Consider the following 24539-nt stretch of genomic DNA (forward strand, 5'->3'; position numbering starts at 1 on the left):
CAAGGCAGGATGGGATTCGTAGTTCTAAGCCCTCAGGTCGCACGAGGGAAGAGCATTGCGCGTGCGTAGGCGGCTTTCGGCGCGTGTCTCTCAAACCCAGTTCCTGTTCAGCGGAGCCGGCTGAGGTGGGACTCGTCTGTTTCTTTGGGATCCTGACTCTTAGAGTGGAGTGTGGATTCAACTGACTCGCCCCAAATCCTGGCGGCCTCGGTTTTCGTCAAGAGAGGCCTTAGGTATCTATTTTTCATGAATGAACGGAGCCAGGACTGACATTGCCAAGGGCAAGTGGACTGAGAAATCTGTCTCCTTCCAGTCTGGGGCTAGAGTTAACCTGTGCCTCCCCGCAGGCCAAAACGGCCTTCAGGGCAGGACTGGGATGTCCTTTGGGATTAGAGCCCTAGTTGATTCAGTAAATGTTGGTTTAGGAAGGGTCCAAATGCAGTAAAAGGACCACCTTGAACCTCGGGGAGTAGAAACCACGTTTTTGAGGAACAATTTACTTCAGGTTTTGTAATGCTTAACTTGGATTATCTCTAACCCAGCAAACTAGTCTTGTATCTGTTCGACAAATGGAGAAACTAAAGTTGGAGTGGCAGAACGTCGCCCACCTTTTTTGTCAGCAGGGTGGAGACGTGGATGGGGGTGGGCTGGGAGAGGAGGAACCGGGACTCTCCTGCTCCTGGAAAAGAGGTGCCCTACTTTGTCCTCAGACGGTGCAAGAATCACGGAATGTCTTTTTTCTTTTCATCTTCCTGTCCTTAAATTTCCTGAATTGTTTCACCTCATTTTGAGTCAGGTAGAGAAAAGAGTTAGGTCTTTTGCTCTAGTGTTTATTATTTCACTTCGTTTAAAATTTTATGTCCTCGTAGGGTGCCTTATATATTTGTCAAACAGCACTGTAAATAGGTAACGCAAAATATGGCAGAGGCTTCTTTAGGAACCCAGCCAGTCTCAGGCACTCCCTTTGTCTGGCTCTCCCTCCTTTGTCTATGGGGTATAAAGTCCACCCTAGGCTCTGTCCCCTCAACTCTTTGCTCGCACAGTACTCCTGCTAAGTACTCTCAGAATCGGGGAGGAAGGCACAGTTCAATTCTGGGGGGGGGGGGGTAGGGGGGTTGGTGACAAAGTGAAGATGCTTCTGGCTGAGGGGAGTTATACCTAAAAGTCCCGCGCGCCACCAAACTCGTTTCCAGCAAAGAGCTCCTGTCAAGCCAGCGAGCGAGGCTGAGAAAACGAGACGGTGGGAGGACCAGCTGGCCAGAGAGGCCTAGAGGGCCGCCGGCTCTTTGGTCACGTGACCCGACCTCGGCGGGGCCTAGGTCTCCCTGGTGCCAGGCCACGTGCGACCGCTGCCTCCCGCGATTGGGTCATTTAGGCCTATTTGAACGGCGTACGGAAGCCGCCGCGGTTCATATACAGCCGCGTTTTCTTTTTCTTTCTTTCTATTTTTTTTTTTTTTTTTTTTACTCCCTCTCTTTGGCTCCCTCCTTCCGCGCGAGTCTCAGGAGAAGCCGCAGCTTAAGGCCTCGCTGCTGCCGCCCGAGGCCGGGTAAGTGAGTCTCACCCGGACCCCGACCGGCTTGGCCCTGGCTTTCGTCGACCCCCGCCGGGCTCCGGGCCTGCGCTGCGCGCGGCCCGGGCGTCGGGGCCGCGCCTGACCGAGAAAGGCCGAGAACCTAGTTGGGCCCAATTGGAGAGGCAGCGAGAATGGGCCGGGGCGGGGGATGGGGGAACCGAGCCTGGCTTAGGGGGTGGGGCCTCGGAGCCGGGCCAGGTCCGGGTGCCGCGAAAATTGGGCCACTGGGGCGGCTGGGGTCGGGCTGGAGGGGGTCTGATTGGGGAAGTGTATGGGGACTACTTAGGGCCTGATTAGGGGACGTCGCGAGGATCGGGTGTGTGTGTGGGTCTGTTTCGGCGGGGCTTGGTTGGGTCTGACTGGGAGGCCGCGTTGAAAAGTTGGGGGCGGCGGTTTTGGGCCTTGATAGGGAGGGGCGTGAGACTTCGGCCTAGAGGGCTTTGCTGGCTCTGACTGCGAGGCGTAGCTGGGTGCATTTGGGGGAAATGCTTCGGGGGTATTTGGCCAGGCCTAACGGGGGAGCTGCAGGGCTCGGACGAAGACGTTTTCCGGCTAGAGGTGGTGGGGGGCTTGGTCCAACTTGATTAGGGGAAGCAGTAGTGATCCATCAGTGGGAGTTAGTGCTGACTGGGGCGTGGGGTTGTTGGAACGGTGTGGGGGGAGGCTTGGCCAGACCTGATTGGGGAAGCGACAGGGACTCGTCCAGGGGGCTTCTGTTGTCGAATAGGCGGGCCTTTGCTGACTCTCATTTGGAGAGGCATCGGGGACCTGTCTGCCGACTGCTCTGGGTCTGATTAGGGGAATCGCTGGACTGCCTGCCGGCACGGGAAAGACCAGGGGGGCTGGGGCGCTGTCGTGTTCTGGGGCAGGGCCCCTGAATGGGGAGGTGGCTGGGTCCTCGCCGAGCAGCCTCAAGGGAAGTGGAAGCCTTAGGGCCCGCAGCCAAGCGCGGCGGCATGGGCCGAGGTGGGACGAAGGCCCGGCGTTGGGTGGGATGAGGATTCTCCGGGTCCCGCCGCCGCCTCGCATGGCCCGCTTCCACATACCCCCGCCCGCGCTCCCGAGCCCGCGACTGCGTGGCCGTGGATGGCGCAGCTGGCGGGGACCCCGCACTTGGGCGGGCGTGGATCGGAGGCCTCCGCCCGTCCGCCGAGGACGCTCCAGTCCTGCTACCGCCGCCGCCGCCATCACCTCAGCGGGGGCTCAGCCTGGGACTGCCACAGAGCCTCCGAGGTACGGTGCTGATCCCGGCCCCTACCCCCGCAGTTCGCCTTGCGCCATGGACTGGCAGCCAGACGAGCAAGGCCTCCAGCAGGTCCTTCAGCTGCTCAAAGACTCGCAGTCGCCTAACACAGCCACGCAGCGCATCGTGCAGGATGTATCCTTGCTTCCTTCTTGGTCTGGGGGGACCGGGCCGACAAGTGCATCTCCCGGAGAGAAAGGGGTCGAATCCCAAGTTCCCAGACCTTCTGCTGAGGCAGGAGCGGACTTCGGCAAAGAATTAAGGATTAGGATTCTTGGGTCCCTTTCCCAGCAGAGAGGGAGACACTTTTTGCTGGTGCTTGGCTTTAGGTTCGTGAGTAAAATTTCCTTTTTTCAGTTGGTCGTTTAAAATACTGTTAAACTTTTAATCTATTTATATATACTGTAAGCAAATTTCACTTGAAAGTGTGAGGTCCCTTTAAGAAAAAAAAGTATGCTGTGTTGAATTGCTAGTGAGCAGAGCTGAGTATCGGAGAAGGCAATGGCACCCCACTCCAGCACTCTTGCCTGGAAAATCCCATGGACGGAGGAGCCTGGTGGGCTGCAGTCCACGGGGTCGCTAAGAGTCGGACAGGACTGAGCGACTTCACTTTCACTTTTCACTTTTCATGCATTGGAGAAGGAAATGGCAACCCACTCCAGTGTTCTAGCCTGGAGAATCCCTGGGACGGGGGAGCCTCGTGGGCTGCCGTCTCTGGGGTCGCACAGAGTCGGACATGACTGAAGCGACTTAACAGCAGCAGCAGAGCTGAGTAGCCTCTGCTAATTTTCAGATACAGCAGAGTTTGTTCACCCTCTCCTGCTCTGGCCAGATCTTCAGGAGTGGTGGGAAGCTGAGGCATCTTCCCCTGTCTGCTGTATGAATCTCATGTGTCTGAAATGCTTCCTTACTCTGGGTGTGGGGGTTGACATGTGGGGTCCCAGGAGCTGGCTGCCCAATCCCAGCAGTCAGAGGTTATATGGCAGTAAGAGTGGGGGTCCCTGTCTGCCAAGACCCTTAACAACCTAGCAGAAACTCAAACAACTGAACCAGTTTCCTGACTTCAACAACTACCTGATATTCGTCCTGACGAGACTTAAATCGGAAGGTATGCTCTTGGCGCCCCTCTACCCAAGGCGGACCCCACTTTCTCCTCTGTGGTCTCCTGAGCCCCAGCCCTCTTCCCACAGATGAGCCAACTCGCTCTCTCAGTGGCCTCATCCTCAAGAACAACGTGAAGGCACATTACCAGAGCTTTCCACCGCCTGTGGCCGACTTCATCAAACAGGAATGTCTCAACAACATTGGCGACGCCTCCTCGCTCATCCGGGCCACCATAGGTGAGAGAGCGCAGTGGCAGTTGGCCTCTGATGATGCTCTGAGCTGGCACTCTTGGCCAAGAACCTTCTCAATATGTTAATTATGTTGATTCACTGAATGTTCCAGCACCATCGGTTGGTGGTACTGTTATTGCTCCCATTTTACAGATGTGAAAACTGAGGCACATAGATGTGAAGAGGCTTTGTCTGGCCAGTAACAGAGCTCAGAAGTGACCAAATGAGGTCCATGCTCTGAACCACTCCCTCCCGAAACAGCTGTTCTTACTTCTTAGGCAGTCACTCAGCATCCAGAATTTTCTGTTAGCTCCAAGGATACAGCAGACTAAAATATGAGGGCTCTCTGCTAACTCACCAATGATAACTTAGGAGAAATGTGGGTTAGGTTTGTGTTGGAACCTTCCTGTCTCCAAAATACTGCCTGAGGAAGTTATAGGAGGAGGACTAAGAACTTTCAAGCAATTTTACCTTCAGCCTTTTCACTACTGATAAACACCAGCCCTACTATTGTTCCCAACTTACTTCCCCCCCTCAGATTTACTGAGATGTAATTTTTATTTCATTAGTAATTCATTAATTTTAATTAATTAATTAATAAGTTCCCCTACCAGTGATTGAACCTATGCCCTTAGCAATGAAAATGTGATTCTAACCACCACTGGATAGCCAGGGAATTCCCCTGAGATATAACTGACATATAACTGACTTAAAATTTTAAAATTTAATTCTATATCAACTTTAAATATTACTTTTAAGTGGGAATTGTATATAACTATTTAAAACAAGACAGTGGTTAGGATTGTTACTGCAGGGTTCTGGAGTTCAATCCCTGGTCAGGAGCCTTAAGATCCTGCAAACCATGCAGCATGGCAAAAGAAATGTGGGAAGGGGAGACAGATTTGCTTGCTCTGTACAGCAGGGTAGACTTCCCTGGTGGCTCAGATAGTTTTGGGAGATGCAGGTTTGATTCCTGGGTTGGAAAGATCCCCTGGAGAAGGGAATGGCAACCCACTCCAGTATTCTTTCCTGGAGAATTACATGGACAGAGGAGCGTCATGAACTACACAGAGTCAGAAATGACTGAGCCTTGGACATTTTCACTTTCAAAGGGAAGGTAGCGTTAATCATAAATGCAATGAAGACAAAAAGATGGTATTAAAAATTTGAGCTAGCTACTGGACCTGCTGGAAGTGTTGATCTTGGGGCCTGTTGTCTTTGTTCAAAGTGACCCTTAGCCTTCTCTGAGGCCACCAAGAGGAACTGGACTTAGCAAACTCATTTTCGGCACCAGTTTCTGCTCTTAAGTACTTGAGTTAAATCACTGAAGCCTCCCAATCACCCTAAGCTTGTAGGATCTTAGTTCCCCAACCAGGAGTTGAACCCCGGGCAGTGAAATTGTGGCATCCTAACTACTGGACTGCCAGGGAAGTCCCAGGCGGGTGGGGATCCTTATTCCCATTGAGTCATAGAGCCCTTAGGTAATGTGGCCAAGGTCACACAGACAGGGATGGGCCTGGGGACTGCATTGCCAGTCTGCCCACTGCAGGGAATGTCTTTCCCAGCAGACATGTGAACCAGGGTCATCTGGAGTGTTGGCGATGGCAGCTTCCCCCGCCTTTGGGAAACACTGCCACTTCTTGGCTCTAAATATACTATCTCTGCACTGACATCACCCGTATTCAGCTCAGCTGCCAGACTGCTCCAGAGTCCGTGCACTTCACAACTTGGGTCTCTAATAAGCAGGACGTGGTCCTCCCTGAAGCCACTGTGGCCCTGCACGATGTGCCTCCTCCCCGTCCCAGCCCTCATCTCTTGCCACTCTCCCTATCGTCCTCTGCTCAGCCCCGCTGGCTCCTTACCATCCGTCTTGGAGCACACCAATTCTGTGCATGACCCTGGACTTCTTATACCTGCTGATCCCTCTGCCTGAGATGTTCTTTCCCCAGGGACCTAGACAGTTTCTCCCCCACCTCCTCAGGTCTCTGCTCAGATAGCAAGGTGTCACCCAATAAGGCCTTCTTGAGCCTCCAAATTAAAAACTGTTACCTTCACCCTGAGTCCTTCCTATTTTCTCAGTTCCATTTCCTCCCTCAGCTCTTGGCATCTCGCCTCCCAGGACTTTTACTGATTTATCTTTATCCCAGGCAGCCTCCCTCACTAGACAGATCCGCTCCTAAAGGCAGGGATTTTGTGTTTAGTTCTGTGCTGTATCTCAGGGCCTGAGACAGGCCTGGCATACAGAAAGACAAAGAGAAATCTCAAAAGTGTGTAGGGGACTTCCCTGGCAGTCCAGTGGTTAAGACTCTGTGCTTCCCGTGCAGGGGGCAGGGGTTTGATTCCTGGTCTGGGAACTAGGATCCTACGTGCCACGTGACCAAAAAAAAGAAAAAAAGAATAAAGTGTGTGTAGGGCTTACAGCGGAGAAGGCAATGGCACCCCACTCCAGTACTTTTGCCTGGAAAATCCCACGGATGGAGGAGCCTGGTAGGCTGCAGTCCATGGGGTTGCTAAGAGTTGGACACAACTGAGTGACTTCACTTTCACTTTTCACTTTCATGCATTGGAGAAGGAAATGGCAACCCACTCCAGTGTTCTTGCCTGGAGAATCCCAGGGACGGGGAAGCCTGGTGGGCTGCCATCTATGGGGTCGCACAGAGTCGGACATGACTGAAGGACTTAGCAGCAGCAGCAGCAGGGCTTACAGCGTGTGTGCTGGTGGAATGATAGCACAGCAGGGAGGGCCGGGGCGCCACGCAGGCCTGCACCTAGCCTGAGGCAGCCTCCTTTCCCGGCCGCCCCAGGCATTCTCATCACCACCATCGCTTCCAAGGGTGAGCTGCAGATGTGGCCCGAGCTGCTGCCCCAGCTGTGCAACCTTCTCAACTCGGAGGATTACAATACTTGTGAGGTAGGCGACCAGCCACGGCCTGCCTGCCTAAGCGGGAGCTGGGGTCCGACTGGGACTCCTGCCCATGTGTCTGCTGCTCTCCACTCAGGGAGCCTTCGGAGCCCTGCAGAAAATCTGTGAGGACTCGTCTGAACTGCTGGACAGCGATGCCCTCAACAGGCCCCTCAACATCATGATCCCCAAGTTCCTCCAGTTCTTTAAGCACTGTAGCCCCAAGATCCGGTGGGTGGGGGTCTGCAGGGGGTTGGGAGGGGGCAGGATGGGTGGGATTGGGGGTGACCCATGTGCTGACCCACTCCCTGCCAGGTCCCATGCCATCGCCTGTGTGAATCAGTTCATCATGGACCGGGCCCAGGCGCTGATGGACAACATTGACACCTTCATTGAGGTAGGCCATGGGCTGGGGAGTGTAGGGAGAGGGCTGAGGGCCCAGCCGCAGCTGACCCCGGCTCCCCTGCAGCATTTGTTTGCCCTGGCTGTGGACGATGACCCTGAGGTGCGGAAGAATGTGTGCCGTGCACTAGTGATGCTGCTGGAAGTGCGGATTGACAGGCTCATCCCCCACATGCATAGCATCATCCAGGTACACCTGGCCAGGGCCAGCCCATGGCAGTGCTGTGGGGTGGGAGGCTCGTGGGGAGCCACCCCTCACCAGGCCTGGCCTTAGTCTTTCTCCTACCCCACCCCAGTACATGCTGCAGAGGACCCAGGACCACGATGAGAACGTGGCCCTTGAGGCCTGTGAGTTCTGGCTGACGCTGGCTGAGCAGCCCATCTGCAAGGAAGTCTTGGCCTCCCACTTGGTCCAGTGAGTGCTGCTCCTGCCCTCTGTCCACCCCAGACTCCACCCCTCTGCCTTCCCTTCTGTGCTAGCCCATCCCAATCAACTGTCTTGGTTTGCTTTTATTCCTGTGTGCGTTTATTTTGCAAATGGTAGGTATGTAGCTTTAATGGATTAAAAATTATGTTAAGTTATAGGTGGAAAAGATGAAATCAACAGAGAGGGACTTCCCTGGTGGTCCAGTGGTTAAAATTCCTTGCTCCCAATGCAGGAGGCCCACGTTTAGGTCCCTAGTCAGGGAACTAGATCCCACATGCCTCAGCTAAAAACCCCTCATGTCACAGTGAAGATCCTGTGTGCCCCAACTAAAACCTGGCACAGCCAAAGGGGAAAAAAAGGCAACAGAGGCTTCAGGCATAGCTGGATCCAGGTGCTCAAAGGATGTGAACGGCAGCCCGTCTGGGCTCAGATCTACTTCCTCTGTGTCTACTTTGTTCTCAGGCACAGCCTGCCCTCATGGTAGTACTTTCTGCAGCCTTCTAGCTTGGGAACCTCAGAGTAAAGACAGTCTCTCTTTACATTACTCTTTTACAGTGTCTCTGTAAAAGTTCTAGGGCTGATCCTCTTTGATCAACTTGAATCACTTGTCTGTCCCCAGCTCAGTGAAGACTCTAGTCAAAATCTCTGATCCTGAGGTGCATGGGTTCCAGTGGAGTTGGGGAGGCTGCCCTGCCTGTTAGCTCCCCAACCTGGCCCCATGCCAGGAAGTGCCTGGTGACAGGGCAGGGCCGTGTGTCACTGCTTTATGGCATGTTAGGAATCAGGCTTCCCTGGTGGCTCAGTGGTAAAGAACAAGCCTACCAATGCAGGAGACACAGGTGTGATCCCTGGGTCAGGAAGATTCCCTGGAGAAGGAAATGGCAACCCAGTCTAGTGTTTTTCCCTGGAGAATCCCATGAACAGAGGAGCCTGGTGGGCTACAGTCTGTGGGGTTGCAAAAGAGTTGGACAGGATTTAGCAACTAAACAACAAGGGGTCAGACACTATTCCAAGCTTCTCAGCATGTGTGGGGGCCTGGAATTCACTGAGTGGCCAGGGGTCTGGATCAAGAGCATTCCTGTGGAGCTAGGAGTAGTGTCAGCTCTGACTCAGTCACAGTGGCTGAGACTCTGTTGGGAATAGTGCCCACTAAGGGAAATTAATGGATGCAGGACAAATGGAATCAGCATGTATGGTCTACCCATCGGCGCCTTGATGCTCCTGCTTGCAACTCCTCTCCACTTCCTCTTCCCCAGGCTGTAAGCTGTCTCTAGGGCCCCTGCATCCTGATTAACAGCCTCTCTCCCAACAGGCTGATCCCCATTCTGGTAAAAGGGATGAAGTACTCGGAAATCGACATCATCCTGCTGAAGGTTAGCTAGGGCTGACTACCAGTCATGGGCAGGGTGAAGGAAGGCTGATGTTCTGGGGGCCTCTGGGGGTCTCAGCCATCTGCCTGATTCCACAGGGGGATGTTGAGGAGGATGAGGCTGTCCCTGACAGTGAACAGGACATCAAGCCACGTTTCCACAAGTCACGCACGGTGACGCTGCCCCATGAGGCTGAGCGGCCTGATGGCTCAGAGGACGCGGAGGATGATGATGACGACGACGCTTTGTCGGACTGGAATCTGAGTGAGTGGCCTGGCCTGTGGTATGAAGTGGGGAGTAGGGGACAGCAGGCCCTGGGCTCCCTCTCAGAGGGAGGGAGCCTATGCAGAGCAAATCACAAAGATTCAAATCACGACCTCGGATCCCAGGGGTTACAGAAAGGAGGGCTGGTGGCCTGCCCCATGTGCCTCCCTGAGCCCCGCCCCCCTCCCCGATTTCCTCTCCCGCCCCAGGGAAGTGCTCGGCGGCTGCACTGGATGTCCTGGCCAACGTCTTCCGGGAGGAACTGCTGCCCCACTTGCTCCCCCTGCTCAAGGACCTCCTCTTCCACCCTGAGTGGGTGGTCAAGGAGTCAGGCATCCTGGTGCTGGGTGCCATTGCTGAGGGTAAGTGACTCTCCAGCCTGACTGCGTGTGACCTCTGAGCCTCATGCTGGTGTGAGATGGGGCTGGCTCAGGGAGGGCTGGTGGGGGCGAGGCTATCCCCAGGTTCTCTCTAGCGGCCTGCTCACCCCACTCCAAGCAGCTCAGGGATTTGAATCTTTCCCTCAGCCCAAGAATAGGCTTCCTAGGTGGCTCAGTGGTAAAGAATCCACCTGTCAATGCTGGATACGCAGGCACGATCCATGGGTTGGGAAGATCCCTTGGAGGGGGGAATGGCAACTCACTCCAGTATTCTTGCCTGGGAAATGCTATGGACAGAGGAGCCTGGCGGGCTATAGTCCATGGGGTCGCAAAGAGTCGGACAAGACTTAGTGACTAAACAACAACCACCTCAGCCAAAAGGCCTGAAAGGGACCCCCAAATGCAAGTCCTCTCCTTAATTCTCAAAGAAAGGCAGTTCCATGAGGTCTTAAGCATAATTCCAGCAACGGTAATAACAGGCAGCCCTGTCCTGTGGGCTTAGCACCACCTGAGGAGGTAGGTTTCTTGAAACTCAGCTGCAAAGAGAATTACACCACTTCTCTTGTCACCTGGGATGAAGCTAGGCCTCAAACCTGCTCTGACTGCGAGGCTGGCCTGCCAGGATCAGAAGTGTGCAGAGTTGGTGTTTCCTTCACTTTTCTGGCTCCCTTTGTCCTGTTGGTGTGCACAGGGTGAATTGCCAGAGGGCTTTCCAGATCTGTGATAGGAGACACACACGACTACCTCAGCACCCAGGTCTGCTGTAACATATGAAGTGTTCTTCATTTTAATGGGAAAGATCTCAAGGAATTGACCTGAACTGGTAAAAATAGATCTCAGGGCTGGGATGATCAAGGGGTATGCTGTTACTTGTGATCTGCAGTGAAAAAAGAGACAGACACATTCAGAGTTTTTTTTTTTTAGAAAGGGAAGATGAAAAGTAGGGGGAAAAAGTCACAGACATCTAAGAAAGGTTTCAAAAGAAAGGTGCTTTCTGTCCACTTCGGTTGCTGCTGCCCATAAAGGCTGAGTTAACTCTGCAGCCCAGCCATCTATGAACTAGTGACCAGGTAGCTTCCTAAGTGTCCCAGTGGTAGAGAATCCACCTGCCAGTGCAGGAGATGGAAGAGACGTGGGTTTGATCCCTGGGTTGGGAAGATCCTCTGAAGGAAGAAATGGCTACCCACTACAGTATTCTTGCCTAGAGAATCCAATGGACAGAGGAGCCTGGTAGGCTACAATCCATGGGGTCGCTAGGAATTGAACACGACTGAGCACATAGAGTAACCAGATGACAGCACAAGCCCTGGGATGGGGTGGAGCTGATGGAAAGGAAAGTATTTATTTATGTATTTTGGCTGCTGGGTCTTTGTTGCTGCGAAGGCTTTCTGTAGTTGTTGCAAGCAGAGTCTACTCGTTGAAGTAGGGGCCTCTCATTGAGGTGGCTTCTTTTGTTGTGGGCTCCAGTACTTTGGCCACCTCACGTGAAGAGTTGACTCATTGGAAAAGACTCTGATGCTGGGAGGGATTGGGGGCAGGAGGAGAAGGGGACGACAGAGGATGAGACGGCTGGATGGCATCACCAACTCGATGGACGTGAGTCTGAGTGAACTCCGGGAGTTGGTGATGGACAGGGAGGCCTGGCGTGCTGTGATTCATGGGGTTGCAGAGTTGGACACGACTGAACGACTGAACTGAACTGAACAGGCTCTAGGGTGCGTGGGCTTCAGTAGTTGTGGCACGTGGGCTTAGTTGCTCCACGAGACATGTGGGATCTTGTCAGACCAGGGATCAAACCTGCATCTTCTGCATTGGCAAGCAGATTCTTATCCACTGGACCACCAGGGAAGTCTGATGCCATTTCCCATCCCCACCTTGCCTTTCACTGACTCTGTGCCTCTGAGACAGTTATTAACCTCCATGCCTCAGTTTCCTCCTCTGCCCATAAGGGTGGATGTGGCCTGGCCCAGTTGGCTCAGCCTCGCGTCTGTGCCCGGTCCTTTCAGGCTGCATGCAGGGCATGGTGCCCTACCTGCCTGAGCTGATCCCGCACCTCATCCAGTGCCTGTCGGACAAGAAGGCCCTGGTCCGTTCCATCGCCTGCTGGACCCTGAGCCGCTATGCCCACTGGGTGGTTAGCCAGCCCCCCGACATGCACCTGAAGCCTCTGATGACGGAGCTGCTCAAGCGAATCCTGGATGGCAACAAGAGGGTACAGGAGGCGGCCTGCAGGTGACCCTCGACCCCTGGCCCCACAGACCTCACCTCACCTGCCCCACTGGCTGCCCTCCGGGAAGTGATGATACTTATGACTCCTGACAGTGCGCTGATTTCTCACCGTATTCGTACTGGCTGATCCCGAGTGTCCCCTTCCTGAACCCCACCCAGAGCCCACCGGTGGCGGCCCACTGAACACTTCTGCCCCTTCCAGTGCCTTTGCCACCTTGGAGGAGGAGGCCTGCACGGAGCTGGTGCCTTACCTCAGCTACATCCTAGACACCCTCGTCTTCGCCTTCGGCAAGTACCAGCACAAGAATCTGCTCATCCTCTATGACGCCATCGGCACCCTGGCTGACTCTGTGGGCCACCACCTCAACCAGCCGGTGAGACCCCACAGCAGCTCCCTCCTCCTGATCCCCCTGTCCCCCTCCCCGGCATCCAGTGACCTGGTGGCGACCCTTGTCGCACGCCAGGGACGTGGCCATGACCTCGACAGGCAGGCAGACAGACCCGGCCCCTGCCCTCGCCCTGCTCTCAGTCTAGTAGGGGAGACAGACAGTTATGAGACAGCGTGGTAAGTGCTGGGCGGGGGGAGCTCAGGGGCCCATGGGAAGCAGGAAGCATCAACTCGGGTGGGGCTCAGGATGGGTGAGAAGGGAGTGAACTAGAAGGGCCTGGAGGTCTGGCTACTTGGCGAGGACCCCAGGAGCCAAAGGAAAGCGCCTAGACCTCATGGTTCAAACAATGAGCGCCTCTTGAGTCAGAGGGAGTCATGTTGGTTCCCAGGCTGCCACCTGCATCCAGGGGTCCCCAACTTGCTGCTCCCTCTCCAGGAATACATCCAGAAGCTGATGCCTCCACTGATTCAGAAGTGGAACGAGCTCAAAGATGAAGACAAGGACCTCTTCCCCCTGCTGGAGGTGAGTCAGCTTCAGGCCCTCTCCCGTGGCCCTGTTCCACACTCCTAAGCTCACCTCTCCTGCCCTTCTCTCTGCCAGTGCCTGTCATCAGTGGCCACTGCCCTGCAGAGCGGCTTCCTGCCCTACTGTGAGCCGGTCTACCAGCGCTGCGTCACCCTGGTGCAGAAGACGCTGGCCCAGGCCATGGTGAGCAGCCCACCGCCATCACCTCTCCATCCATCCCTCTGCTGCTGCCCCAGCCTGAGCTCACTCCCCTCTCCCTGTCCTCCCCCTTCTGTGCCCAGATGTACACCCAGCACCCTGAGCAGTATGAGGCCCCTGACAAGGACTTCATGATTGTGGCACTAGACCTACTTAGTGGCCTGGCTGAGGGCCTGGGTGGACACGTGGAGCAGCTGGTCGCCCGTAGCAACATCATGACACTGCTGTTTCAGTGCATGCAGGTGGGTGGACCCCTCGCGGGCCTCTCAGTGGACAGTGGTGACCCCCAGCAGCCTTTGTGGGCTCCCTGGGGTGGACTTAGGGCCTTAGTTATGCCCCGAGGATATTAAAGAGAAGGGACTTGTTAAAAGAGCTGGTGATTATTTTAGAAAGTGATTCAAATGAGACATGAGTAAAATCTCATTGAAAAAGTCAACAGAATAGGAAATTAAAAAGTAGAAAATAGGAAATGTGAAAGCAGAAGCTTCTCCAACATCACTTCCCCACCCCCAGTGTATCAGTATGGGCGGCAGTTCTAAGTGGTATCCTGCGCAGGGCACTCATTCATGTGCCCCTGAGTCCTGGATCTTCAGATGGGCCTGCAGCCTTGGTGCTAGGAAGAGGCAGGATCAGCTCATGCTCTAAGAACTGTGCCGCTAGCTGGTTGGGGGAAGGGGAGCCCTGCCACACTGACCCTCCTCTGACCCCCAGGACTCGATGCCTGAGGTCCGGCAGAGCTCCTTCGCCCTCCTGGGAGACCTCACCAAAGCCTGCTTCATCCATGTCAAGCCCTGTATCGGTACGACACCCATTGCGTCCCCACCCTATGACCCCAGCCCTGGCCTCAAGTGATGGAGATGACAACCTGGGAGTACTGTGACCGAACTGGGATGTATTCGTACTGTCTGATGGGGCCTGCCCCTCGGGTTTCCGGAGGCTTCACCCTGGCTGGCCCCTCTGCTTAGCACCCCTCTTTCTCCCCACCAGCTGAGTTCATGCCCATCCTGGGCACCAACCTGAACCCCGAGTTCATCTCTGTCTGCAACAATGCCACCTGGGCCATCGGTGAGATCTGCATGCAGATGGGTAAGTGCCCATAGGTGGGCAGGCCCTTTCCCTTCCCGTTGGCTTGTTCCCAGCCTGGTGGCAGGGAACCCTGATCAACAGGTTCCCTCTAGAGCAGGGGTCCCCAGCTTCTGGCATCTAATGCCTGATGACCTGAGGTGGAGCTGCTGTAATAACAGAAGTAAAGTGCACAGTAAATGTAACGTGCTTGAATCATCCTGAAACCATCCCACCGCAGTCTGTGGAAGAATTATCTTCCACGAAACCAGTCCCTGGTTTCCAAAAAGGCTGGGGACCACTGCTCTTGAGGGTCCTGGTGCTCCTTGAGGCAGGTGCTGATTGGCCAGGGATGAGGGGACACCTCTGAACATTTTCATCTGAGATGGGGACAGATGGCTAAAAGACCATGTGTAACTGGCTTCTCCAAAGAGGCACAGGGACAGGAGGCCTGTTCTTATTGGACTCATCGTCACCTCCTTCCTCTACAAGCAACTGACTGAAAGCCCCACTGGGATCCGTTGGGAGACTTTCTCTGAAGGTTCCCCTGGCCCTGCCTACCCCATAGGGAGATGGGGTGGTGTAGTCTCACCCTGGTGTCCAGCAGTGACTCCAGGGAGGCTTCTGGTGTTGGGTGGGTGCAGGTCTGTCTCTGGTTGGCCACGGATCCTGGACTGCAGACATCTAGAGATGGCTTTTTGCTCACTCACTGGTTAGCCAGTGTCTGGATGGGACTAGGGTCGGTGTGGGTGCTGTGGGCCACGCAGGGCTCTGATTCTTCTGTTCCCTAGGGGCAGAGATGCAGCCCTATGTGCAGATGGTCCTCAACAATCTGGTGGAGATCATCAACCGGCCCAACACACCCAAGACACTGCTGGAAAACACAGGTGGGCAGCAGGCCTGAGCCACTGGCAGCCTCCCGGGGGTGGGGCTTCCCAGTCAGTAGCTGACAAAGAGATCTTGGGAAAGACCCAGGGAGGGTAATGGGAATAGGGCAGTGGGTGGAGGCCTGGGAAGGACGTTGGCCTAAGGGGAGACCTGGGAGAGACCCCAGTTGGATGGGGAGGAGACCCTGACTGGGCCAAGCTTGGGGACCCAAACAGCTGGCAGGAGCTGTTCCCTTGGGGCCCGTGGGGTGGGGCTGGCGCCTCGTGCTGGAGGCCCCGCCACGTACCCGGGCCGCTCGGGGTTGCAGGTCGCCTGACGAGTCCCTCTGCCATTCCAGCCATCACCATCGGCCGCCTGGGCTACGTGTGCCCGCAGGAGGTGGCCCCCATGCTGCAGCAGTTCATCCGGCCTTGGTGTGTGCCCACCCGGGTCGGGCCCCACCCCATCCCTCACCAGTACCCATCCAGCCCTGCCCTGCCCACCCATGGATACACGATCCAGCCCCACTGAGCCCTGACCTCCTGTTTCCCCCAGCCCAGCCCCACCACCCACTGACCTGCCGCCGCTCCCCAGTGTCCCCCATAGATGTCCACGGTGCCCCAGCCCCAGGGGCTGATTCCCCACCGCTTACCTCCCCCCTCCCCCCCCCCCCACTCCACCAAACCAGGTGCACGTCCCTCAGGAACATCAGGGACAACGAGGAGAAGGACTCGGCCTTCCGTGGGATCTGCATGATGATAGGCGTCAATCCTGGGGGCGTCGTGCAGGTTGGGGCAGCTGGGCTCGGAGGGAAGGCGCTGGGACTGGGCTTGGACGGACCCTCACACGGGATCCGTCACGTTTCAGGACTTTATTTTCTTCTGCGATGCTGTAGCCTCCTGGGTGAGCCCGAAGGATGACCTTCGGGACATGTTTTATAAGGTGAGGCCCCCCAGCTGGGCCCTAATCTAGTCTTGGGAGGTGGCGGGTGGGGAGAGACTGAGATCACCCTCCTCTTGCCCTGCTCTGGGGCGCCCCTCACCACACCTCCCTCACTGCAGATCCTCCATGGCTTCAAAGACCAAGTCGGGGAGGAAAACTGGCAGCAGTTCTCGGAGCAGTTCCCGCCACTGCTGAAGGAGAGGCTAGCAGCCTTCTACGGGGTCTAGACAAGCATCGCGACTGCCAGGTGTGGGGCCTGTGTTCACAGAGGGCTGGTGCTGTCACAGGAGCCCTGATGGCACAGGCCCTAACGCCCTCCTCTCCCCACAGGTTTCTGTCTGCGTTGTTGTCAGAGGGGTTGCTGGGGAGCGTGCTGCGTCCAGAAGTCGCTGTGCCCTGGTCGAGGGGGGTTAGGGAGGAGTTAGCGGGACCCAAATCCAGACGCCTTCCCTGTCCATCTACCTGCCATGGCTGGCCGGAGGTTGGTCAGAGGGTGGGCAGGTGGGTGGGGCCTCCACGCTCATCCTAGAAACGGGAGGGGGGTGGGACTTCTTAGCAGCAAGGACCCCTTGCTCTAATTGGGGTCACCTCAGGCAGCCTACTTGGGCGAGCCACGTGGGAGGGAGGCATCAACACGGCCGACCAAATCCGGCTGAGGATGAGGCAAGGGAAAAGCAGGCGGGGAGGGGGGTCCTTGTAGAGACATGTACACTCACATGTACACACATGGCTACACGCATGTGCGGGTGCTGTCGCCAGCCAGGCTGGGCCAGCCGCCCCACCATTTCCCCGACTGCATGGAGACAGTAGAATTAGTGAACCCCTGAGTTAACTCGTAAGGCCTTCCGTGTAACCTGCATCTAGAGTTTAAGAAGCTTCTGCTGTTTTGCCGGAATTGGCAGTGATTAGGGAGGGCTGGGTGGGTTGGGGACCTCCACTGGGACCCTGGGGTGGGGGTGAGGGGAAGAGGATGGCCACCTTGGGGCCACTCAGTCAGCACGCGCACGCTTTGGACCTGCTCTGCACACTTCTTGCCAGCTCTGTGGCAGCCTCAGCCAGTGTGTCCCCCTTCCTTCTCCCATCCCAGCCAGAAAAGTTGGGACCACCAAAGTGGCCAGGGCTGGCCAGAGGTCACCTTTTTTCTCCCTCCCCTGAGCCCCAGTGACTTACGGAGATGCTGGGCTGGATGGAACCTTTTCCACTGAAGAGAGCTGGGAGCAGCCAGAGCTGCTATAAGCAAGTCCGTTTCAAAGGCAGTTCATTTCTCTGCTTCCAAGAGCGCTCTTTCAGGCCTGACTTTTAACACAAGGGCCAGGCTAGGGCATTTAATTGATGGTGACAGAAGACAAAGGTTTAGGTTTTGCCAGCCAGAAAGAAACTGAAAACTTGGAGGAAGGGAAGGGCGGTATACTCCCTTACCCACCTCTGGCCCTGGGACTTCCTGATCACAGTTCCAGCAAGTCCTAAGACCCCACCAGACTAGGACAGTGAAACTTGTGGGATTGTTTGGGGATTCCTTCACAGTGGGAGAGACTCCCCTAAGGTGGAGGGGTGGTTACTTCCCATTTGGCCTAGAAACTGAAACCAAGCCTTGCAACCCCCTTACTGGGGTTTTCTTTTCTCTTTTCCCTGCTTTCTATTTCTTTGGGGGCCTCTTTGCAATTTGCGATTTGCTGGGGTGGGGGTTGACTGGATTCCTGCGTCCTGGGGCCTGCTCCATCCATCCCTCTGGGGCCCTGCCAGAGGGGCTCTGGTGCACATTCCATAAACCCAGCTGGTTCCCCGCTGTGAAACTCCAGCAGGTCTCTGGAAGCCATTTGTAGAAAAAGAAAAGAAAAAAAAAATAATCATTTAATTTTCTGGTAATTCCAGTGCTTTGGAGAATCCTCTGCTGGGTCTTGGGGTGTGTGGATTGGCTGCCTGATGGGATTGGTAACCCCTTCTCCATCCAAGATGGGGGGCCTGGTTCTAGTTCTTCTCTTTTTTTTTTTTTTTTTAAGAAGACTATTTAATTTTTTAATTTATTTTGGTTGATTTTTGCACAATGAAGTTTCAGCTTCTCAACCTTTTTCCCTTGCCTAGGGCTGCAGACCCTGACTGGCCTCGATCTGCAGTCCCTCTCGTTCCCACATCCCCCCTTCCCCTCATCCTTTTCTTCCTGCGGGCTCCAGGGTCTGTCCATTTGTTACTGTGCTGTGCTGGGGACTGGCGCCAAGGTGGCGTGAGATTCCACTTGTGTAGAACTTTGTTGAGTAAAGATCAGTTTCTTGTGAAACCCTTGGTCTCCATCTGGCCTCTTGTGTCCTTGGGTTTTGGCAGTAGAGAAGAGATGTAGAGGGGGGCCTGGAAAGTTTTAGAAATGGGATGTACAGGAATCAGGTCAGGAAATAACTGGAGGAGTGGGGAAGTAAGAGTAAACATTAAATGTGGTAATATAGCACATGCAACACAGTCTCTGGGACATAATTGCAGTCTGGGAGCTCACTACAGCACAGATTCAAAATCACCATGGGCTAAAGACTAAACTGAGTGGCAAAGAGCAAGACCTTGCAGCACTCTTGGGCTGGTTTCACAACTCTGGATTTGTATAATGCTCAGCCCAACGTCAAGGCTGTGGGACCCAGGAAAACATGCACAACAATTAAAGGCAAATAAAAAATCTCTTATCTGGGTATGCAGAGGCCTCAGGATAAAATCTTGAAACCTCTGTACAACCCAACGATCACCTGCATCAACCTGGAAGAAATTTTTAAATGCTGACACAACCAATTTTCATTTAAGTGTGTGCATTTTAGAAAAAATAAAGCTAACCAGTGAAACAGTGGTATGTCCCATAGAGAAAAATACAGTGGAGGGAGGGGAGAAAGTACGTTTTGGAAAATGACCAGTTTTACAGTACTCTGGGTACTTAGGGTACTCTGCTAAGGTGATTGAGCAAAGAGCCACGTGGATATCAGAAGAGGGAACGGGCTAGTGCTGCTTAGAATTTGTTTAACTTTCACCGAGGGCTCTGCAGTGTGTTTCTGGGTCGCTAAGAAAAGACAGGAATCACTGGCATGCCTAGACTTCGAACCAGGAAAAGAAATTTATTTCTTAGGTTCCGTGTCTGTGAGAAGTGCTTTAGGGCCGTGTTTTTCAAACCAGAGTCCAATGGCCCTTTGCATCAGCAACATCAGACATGCTAGTTTAATAAACGCAGGAACCAGGAATCAGGATTTTTCCAGTCCAAGGTCGACGCAGCTTAAGAACTAGACCTTTCCGAGGAGCCCGCATCCAGCACGCGACCAGTTTCCACGCGGGTTGCTTGGTTCCGGCTGGCGCCTAACGTCATCAGGCAGCGCCGGAAGTGCCCTCGTGCTGCCTAGGAGACAGGACGCGGGCTCTGAGTCTGACAGAGCAGGGCCAGCCGCGCCCACCCGGTCGCCATGGAGCTGCCTCCAGGGCCGCGCGACGATCCCCACGCCTGGGACGATGACTCGGACCCGGAGCTGGAGCCTGACCCCGACGCGCAGGCCGAGGCTTACGTGGCCCGCGTGCTCAGTCCTCCAAAACTCGGGCTGGCACCCCCGCGCGCCCCTCCTTTGCCCGCGCCCACGGTGTCCTTTGGCGCTCTGGAACCGCGGGCCGCGTCCAAGGGCCCGACTGTGGCAGTTCCGGGCCTGCTGAGCCTACCCCCGGAGCTGCTGCTCGAGATCTGCGCCTACCTCGACGCGCGCCTCGTGCTCCATGTCCTGCCACGCGTTTGCCACGCGCTGCGCGACCTCGTGCGTGACCGTGTCACCTGGAGGCTACGCGCGCAGCGCCGCGTACGGGCGCCCTACCCAGTGGTGGAAGGTGCGCGCGCCCGGGGGTCGCCTGCCCAAGTCAGGCCTGGGGCGAGGGGGAAGGGGTCTAGGGTGTCGTGAGCACACCCACTGGAGAAAACTCCCTGGCTGTCCTGGTTCAGGGTGGCTGAGGTAGTTACTGGTAGTACCAAAGCTCCTGACCTCTGGGTGAACCATGAGGCAGATACTTGGGATCCTGAGGCTATAGAAATCTACCTGGATAACTGGGGTCCCTGAACTCAAGATCCAATGATTCTCAGGCCGGGGGTTGCTACAGCGACTTAAAGTCTCAGGCTGTCAGGCTGCTTGGTGCTCAAAGTAAGACCAAGAATCCCCAGGTTCTGGGTGTAGATGCTAAGGCAGCAACTGGTAATGTAAAAGTCCCTTACCCCTAGAGTCTTGGCCTAGGTGAGGGTGAGACATGGACACAGGTCCAGAGCCTACAACCCTTGAACCTAAGCTATGGTTTAGAGGTTGGGATCTCTGATACCAGCAGTCACAGATCCTCAAGTTCAGGGTCTAACCTGTGATCTCAGACAAGGGCTGGTGGTCATTCCTTCTGCCACCAAAGTCTTTGGTCCCTAGAGGATAATGCAGCCTGCTGGTCTTGAATTGATGGGACTTTACTGAACAGCTTGATTAAAATATAGATGTTTGGGTCAAGGGCTTGGGTTCTGCTCCTTGACAAGGGTCCCAGGTTTGGGATACTGATTTTGGGGAACACTTCCATGAGTCTGGTTCAGGTGGCCAAAACAAGAAGGGTTAGTTATGTAGTCCTAACTCTTGTGCCCAGCCAAAGGGGTAGGGAGGGTGAAGCTGAGGTTGGACCACAGCCAGGGATGAGGCAGGACTTTAACATCCTGAGGTTGGAGAATGAGGCCTGGGAAGGTGATCCTGGGGCTCCAGTTACCCAATATCTGGAAACGGTAAGGAGCAGCCTTAGACCTGCATGGCAGGTGGGTGGGCTGGTGGTCCCAAAGCTAGAGCCTGGGCTTCCTTGGGTGGGGTAAGGGATCCAAGTGGGATTCTCTCCAAGTCTTCTGCTCCCCAGAAGCCAGTGGTGAGCTTGGAAAGCTGGAGTGGGTGGCAGGGTTCCTGCCCACTGGGGACCCTGGTATTGCATCCCACAGAGGAGGACTTTGACTGGCCGACGGCCTGCATTGAGTTGGAGCAGCACCTGTCGCGTTGGGCAGATGATGGGCGCAGGGCTGAGTACTTCTGCCTAGCCGATGGGCACTTTGCTTCCATTGACTCGGTGCTGCTGCTTCAGGTGAGACAGGGGTTGGTGGAGGGCCTGGCAGTGGGGGGCCAGGGTGACCCCTACCACACCACCTCACTCCTCTCCCAGGGTGGGACACTCTGCCTGTCTGGCTCCCGAGATCGCAATGTCAACCTGTGGGACCTGCAGCAGCTGGGGGTGGAGCCCAGCAGGGTTCTGGTCAAGACCCTGGGGACCCAGAAGAACAGCACTCACAAGGTGAGGGGATAGGAGATCAGGCAAAGGTAGGAGCTAGGAGGCCTGGGCAGGCTACTGTGGCTGAGGGCATGGGTTTTGGCACCAGAGCTCATTGATTTATTTTTTTTTAATTTTTATTAATTTTTTGGTTATGCTGGGTCTTCATTGCTGCGCTCTGGCTTCTAGTTGTGGCGAGCCGGGGCTACTCTTTGTTGAAGTGCTCAGGCTTCTCACTGCGGTGGCTTTTCTTGTTGCGAGGCACAGGCTCTAGGTGAGAGCAGGTTTATTTAGTAATTGCAGCACATGGGCTCAGTAGTTGCAGTGTGAGACTTTAGGGCGCATGGGCTTCAGTAGTTGTGGTGCGTGGGTTTAGTTGCTTCTTGACATGTGGAATCTTCCCAGACCAGGAATTGAACCTGTGTCCCTTGCATTCGTAGGTGGATTTCTATCCACTGTGCCCCCAGGAAAGTTCCAGACCTCATAGATTTCAATCTTGGTCTGCTATTGTTTGTGTGACTTTGGGTAAAGTCAAAGTCATATATGACTTCTCTGGGCCTCACTTACTGCTTCTGTCCAGTGTCAATTAGGATGAGGTTGAATGAGGTGACTATGCATTAAGAGCTTCACTCAGGCTCATATAGAGTAGGTGCTCAGATGTCGGGTTTACAGATACGTGGAATCTAGTTCCCTGACCAGGGATCAAACCCAGGCCGCCTGCATTGGAGCCTTAGACATTGGACCACCACAGAATTTCTGTGGAGGTCCTATTCTTAATCACATTGTCATGTGGCCTCAACCTGTGCTGGTGCTAAGGCTCTGCAGTACTTGATTTAGGAACATTATTAGGTGGGGGTGTACATGTTTTGGGCTTCCCTGGTAGCTCAGCAGTAAAGAATCTGCCTGCAATGCAGGAGCCATGAGTTCGATCCCTGGGTCTGGAAGTTCCTCTGGAGAAAGAATGGCAATCCATTCAGTATTCTTGCCTGGATAATTCCATGGACAGAGAAGCCCGGTAGGCTACAGTCCATGGGATTTCAAAGAGTCGGACATGATTTAGCAAGTAAACCACAACAACAACGTGCAGGTCTTTCGGTTCTGAAGTCAGACCCGCAGACCTGAGCTCTAATCTCTCCTCATGCTGACTCACTCTGGGTTCTGTGAAATGGGGAAGATCACAGGACATGGGTCTGGTCCCACAGGGCTGGGTGTGGTCACTGGCAGCGCTGGACCACCGAGTGTGCTCCGGTTCCTGGGACAGCACAGTGAAGCTCTGGGACATGGCGGCTGACGGGCAGCAGTTTGGCGAGATAAAGTGTGAGGGGACCTGGGCAGGAGGGCCTGGGTGGGCAGTGCTCTGTCCGGCCCCTTCCCCAGCTCTGTGGTCTGTGTGTCCCCAGGGGCAAGGCAGCTGTTCTGTGCCTGTCCTACCGGCCAGATATCCTGGTGACCGGCACCTATGACAAGAAGGTGACCGTCTACGATCCCAGAGGTGGGCCCTGGGGCCTAGGTGGGGACAGCAGGGCTGCCTGGGGTCTCCAGGGTCATTTTGGGAAAAGAAACACTTGGTCCTCACAGTCTGACTTGGGTAACAATCACACAACCAGAGGCTGGCCACTCCAAGTGGCCTGTGTTGTGCTGGGGGCCACAAGGTGACTGCTGCGTGGGGATACTAGGGGCAGAGGAAGCCCTGTCTCCACGTGGGATGGGGTGATGGACTGGAAGGCCCCCAGAGGAAGCCACAGAGGATGGAGATCTGGGGTCCAGGGGGGCCTCCGAGGGGGCTCTGATGTTGCTTTCCTCCCTGGCCCCTCACCTGCAAAGTTGGCCCAGCCCTGCTGAAGAGCCGGCGGCTGCACTCCAGCGCCGTGCTGGCACTGCTGGCAGACGACCGGCACATCATCTCAGGCAGCGAGGACCACACGCTCGTGGTGTTTGACCGCCGGGCCAACAGTGTCCTGCAGCGGCTGCAGGTGGGCCATCCCCCGGGGGCCCAGGGGGCCGGGGCTGTGTGGAGTGGCCTGGACTGGCCTGAGCCACTCCATCTCCGTCCCTCCTGCAGCTGGACTCCTACCTGCTCTGCATGTCCTACCAGGAACCTCAGCTCTGGGCTGGCGATAACCAGGGCCTACTGCACGTCTTTGCCAACCGCAGTGGCTGCTTCCAGCTTGTCCGGGTCTGCCGAGGCCCTCGCCCCTGCCCGACTCTCCCTGGGCTGCCTCCCCGCCTCTTAACCCCTGGGGGGCAGTGGGGCACTGGCCTAGGGAGAGCCACACCTGAGTGTCACCTGTCCCTCCCTCCCCCAGTCCTTTGATGTGGGCCACAGGTCTCAGATCACGGGGATCAAGCACTCCCTGGGGGCCTTGTACACCACGTCCACCGACAAGACCATCCGGGTGAGGGCCCAGGACAGTGCCTCTTCTCTACCCACCCTCAACTGTCGGGGACACGTCCCATGACCTTTGCCCACTGCCCCTCACCAGGTACACGTGCCCACAGACCCACCAAGGACCATCTGCACTCGAAGCCACCACAATGTGCTGAATGGGGTAAGGCCCTGTCCCACGCGCCGCCCCCGCCCACCGAGAGCACCCCTGACTCCTCCTGTCCCTGTCCTCACAGATCTGTGCCGAGGGCAACCTGGTGGTGGCTGCCTCTGGGGGCCTGTCACTGGAGGTCTGGAGGCTGCAGGCCTGAGCAGGTGGATGTGGATGTGGGTCTGCCTACCGGCAGGTGGGGCCATGACCTCTGTTCTCGGGGGCGGGGACCTTCCCCCATGCTGGTGCTGCCTCTGCCCTGCCCCACAAGCCTATGGCACAAGGGGTCCTGGCCATGGCCATGTGGGGTCCCTGGGCTGGGCCCCACGCCAGGGGAGGTGAGCTTTGTGTTCCGGCCCACCCAAGGGGGCTGGTCCCCACCCTCGGGCCCTGTTTTTGTTATGATTTGGATGCAGGCTCTGCCTTGAGAGCAAAGAAATAAACCTGCTGTACTGGTGCTCCGGCCTGGAGTATGAGCCTGGTGTCACCTGAGGGCTCTGTCCCTCCCTGCTTGGGGCCAGGGTACCAGGGGTGGGTGTGTGTCTGTGAGATGGGGCCTGAAAGCCTGGACGACAGCCACTGCTGTGTGTGCGTTTGTGGTGGGGGGGTGGGGGG

General features: G+C 55.6%; 2 protein-coding genes and 2 non-coding genes across 16 annotated transcripts; all 4 read left to right on the plus strand.

The window, feature by feature from the left end:
• Positions 1-26: 26 nt before the first annotated feature.
• Positions 27-18385, plus strand: TNPO2 (transportin 2). Of its 12 annotated transcripts, none has more exons than XM_086408992.1 (26): positions 29-233; positions 1506-1549; positions 2843-2954; positions 3852-3927; positions 4010-4159; positions 6958-7064; positions 7153-7286; positions 7371-7452; positions 7525-7647; positions 7754-7872; positions 9197-9257; positions 9353-9518; positions 9728-9880; positions 11905-12130; positions 12330-12501; positions 12952-13038; positions 13117-13224; positions 13323-13481; positions 13951-14038; positions 14227-14325; positions 15093-15188; positions 15527-15602; positions 15857-15956; positions 16036-16110; positions 16230-16357; positions 16441-18385. In XM_086408992.1, the coding sequence occupies exons 3-25, from the start codon at positions 2856-2858 to the stop codon at positions 16335-16337; spliced, it is 2664 nt and encodes an 887-aa protein (XP_086265118.1). In that variant the 5' UTR covers positions 29-233; positions 1506-1549; positions 2843-2855; the 3' UTR covers positions 16338-16357; positions 16441-18385. The 12 variants fall into 12 exon arrangements, 11 of the variants coding, with proteins under 11 accessions (XP_086265115.1, XP_086265119.1, XP_086265118.1 ...); XM_086408988.1 differs by having other exon boundaries at positions 55-233; positions 15497-15602; XM_086408989.1 differs by lacking the exon at positions 1506-1549 and having other exon boundaries at positions 27-233; positions 15497-15602.
• On the plus strand, positions 12189-12259 carry LOC147368454 (small nucleolar RNA SNORD41). Its single transcript, XR_015168696.1, has one exon. It is a non-coding gene; the product is annotated as a small nucleolar RNA SNORD41 (small nucleolar RNA).
• Positions 14080-14155, plus strand: LOC147368455 (small nucleolar RNA ZL2). Its single transcript, XR_015168705.1, has one exon. It is a non-coding gene; the product is annotated as a small nucleolar RNA ZL2 (small nucleolar RNA).
• Positions 18386-19458: 1073 nt separating the features above from the next.
• Positions 19459-24382, plus strand: FBXW9 (F-box and WD repeat domain containing 9). 2 transcript variants are annotated; one of them, XM_086409040.1, is made up of 10 exons: positions 19459-19944; positions 21065-21204; positions 21283-21411; positions 22590-22702; positions 22788-22879; positions 23212-23360; positions 23450-23563; positions 23694-23783; positions 23871-23936; positions 24010-24382. In XM_086409040.1, exons 1-10 carry the CDS (start codon positions 19536-19538, stop codon positions 24082-24084), a joined length of 1377 nt encoding a protein of 458 aa, XP_086265166.1. In that variant the 5' UTR covers positions 19459-19535; the 3' UTR covers positions 24085-24382. The 2 variants fall into 2 exon arrangements, with proteins under 2 accessions (XP_086265166.1, XP_086265165.1); XM_086409039.1 differs by having other exon boundaries at positions 23871-24382.
• Positions 24383-24539: the final 157 nt, after the last annotated feature.

The sequence above is a fragment of the Bos grunniens genome, chromosome 7, assembly GCF_055505025.1.
Source record: "Bos grunniens cultivar Pamir isolate PY7600 chromosome 7, Bosgru_T2T1.0, whole genome shotgun sequence".
In the NCBI taxonomy this organism is placed as follows: Eukaryota; Metazoa; Chordata; class Mammalia; order Artiodactyla; family Bovidae; genus Bos; species Bos grunniens.

Coding starts and splice junctions, on each gene's coding strand:
- FBXW9 (XM_086409039.1), top strand. CDS start 19,536: ATGGAGCTGCCTCCAGGGCCGCGCGACGATCCCCACGCCTGGGACGAT. Junction 22,703..22,787: donor CAGCAGTTTGGCGAGATAAA/GTGTGAGGGGAC, acceptor GTGTGTCCCCAG/GGGCAAGGCAGCTGTTCTGT. Junction 23,784..23,870: donor CCACCGACAAGACCATCCGG/GTGAGGGCCCAG, acceptor GCCCCTCACCAG/GTACACGTGCCCACAGACCC.
- TNPO2 (XM_086408997.1), top strand. CDS start 2,571: ATGAGGATTCTCCGGGTCCCGCCGCCGCCTCGCATGGCCCGCTTCCAC. Junction 9,881..11,904: donor GCTGGGTGCCATTGCTGAGG/GTAAGTGACTCT, acceptor CGGTCCTTTCAG/GCTGCATGCAGGGCATGGTG. Junction 12,131..12,329: donor GTACAGGAGGCGGCCTGCAG/GTGACCCTCGAC, acceptor TGCCCCTTCCAG/TGCCTTTGCCACCTTGGAGG.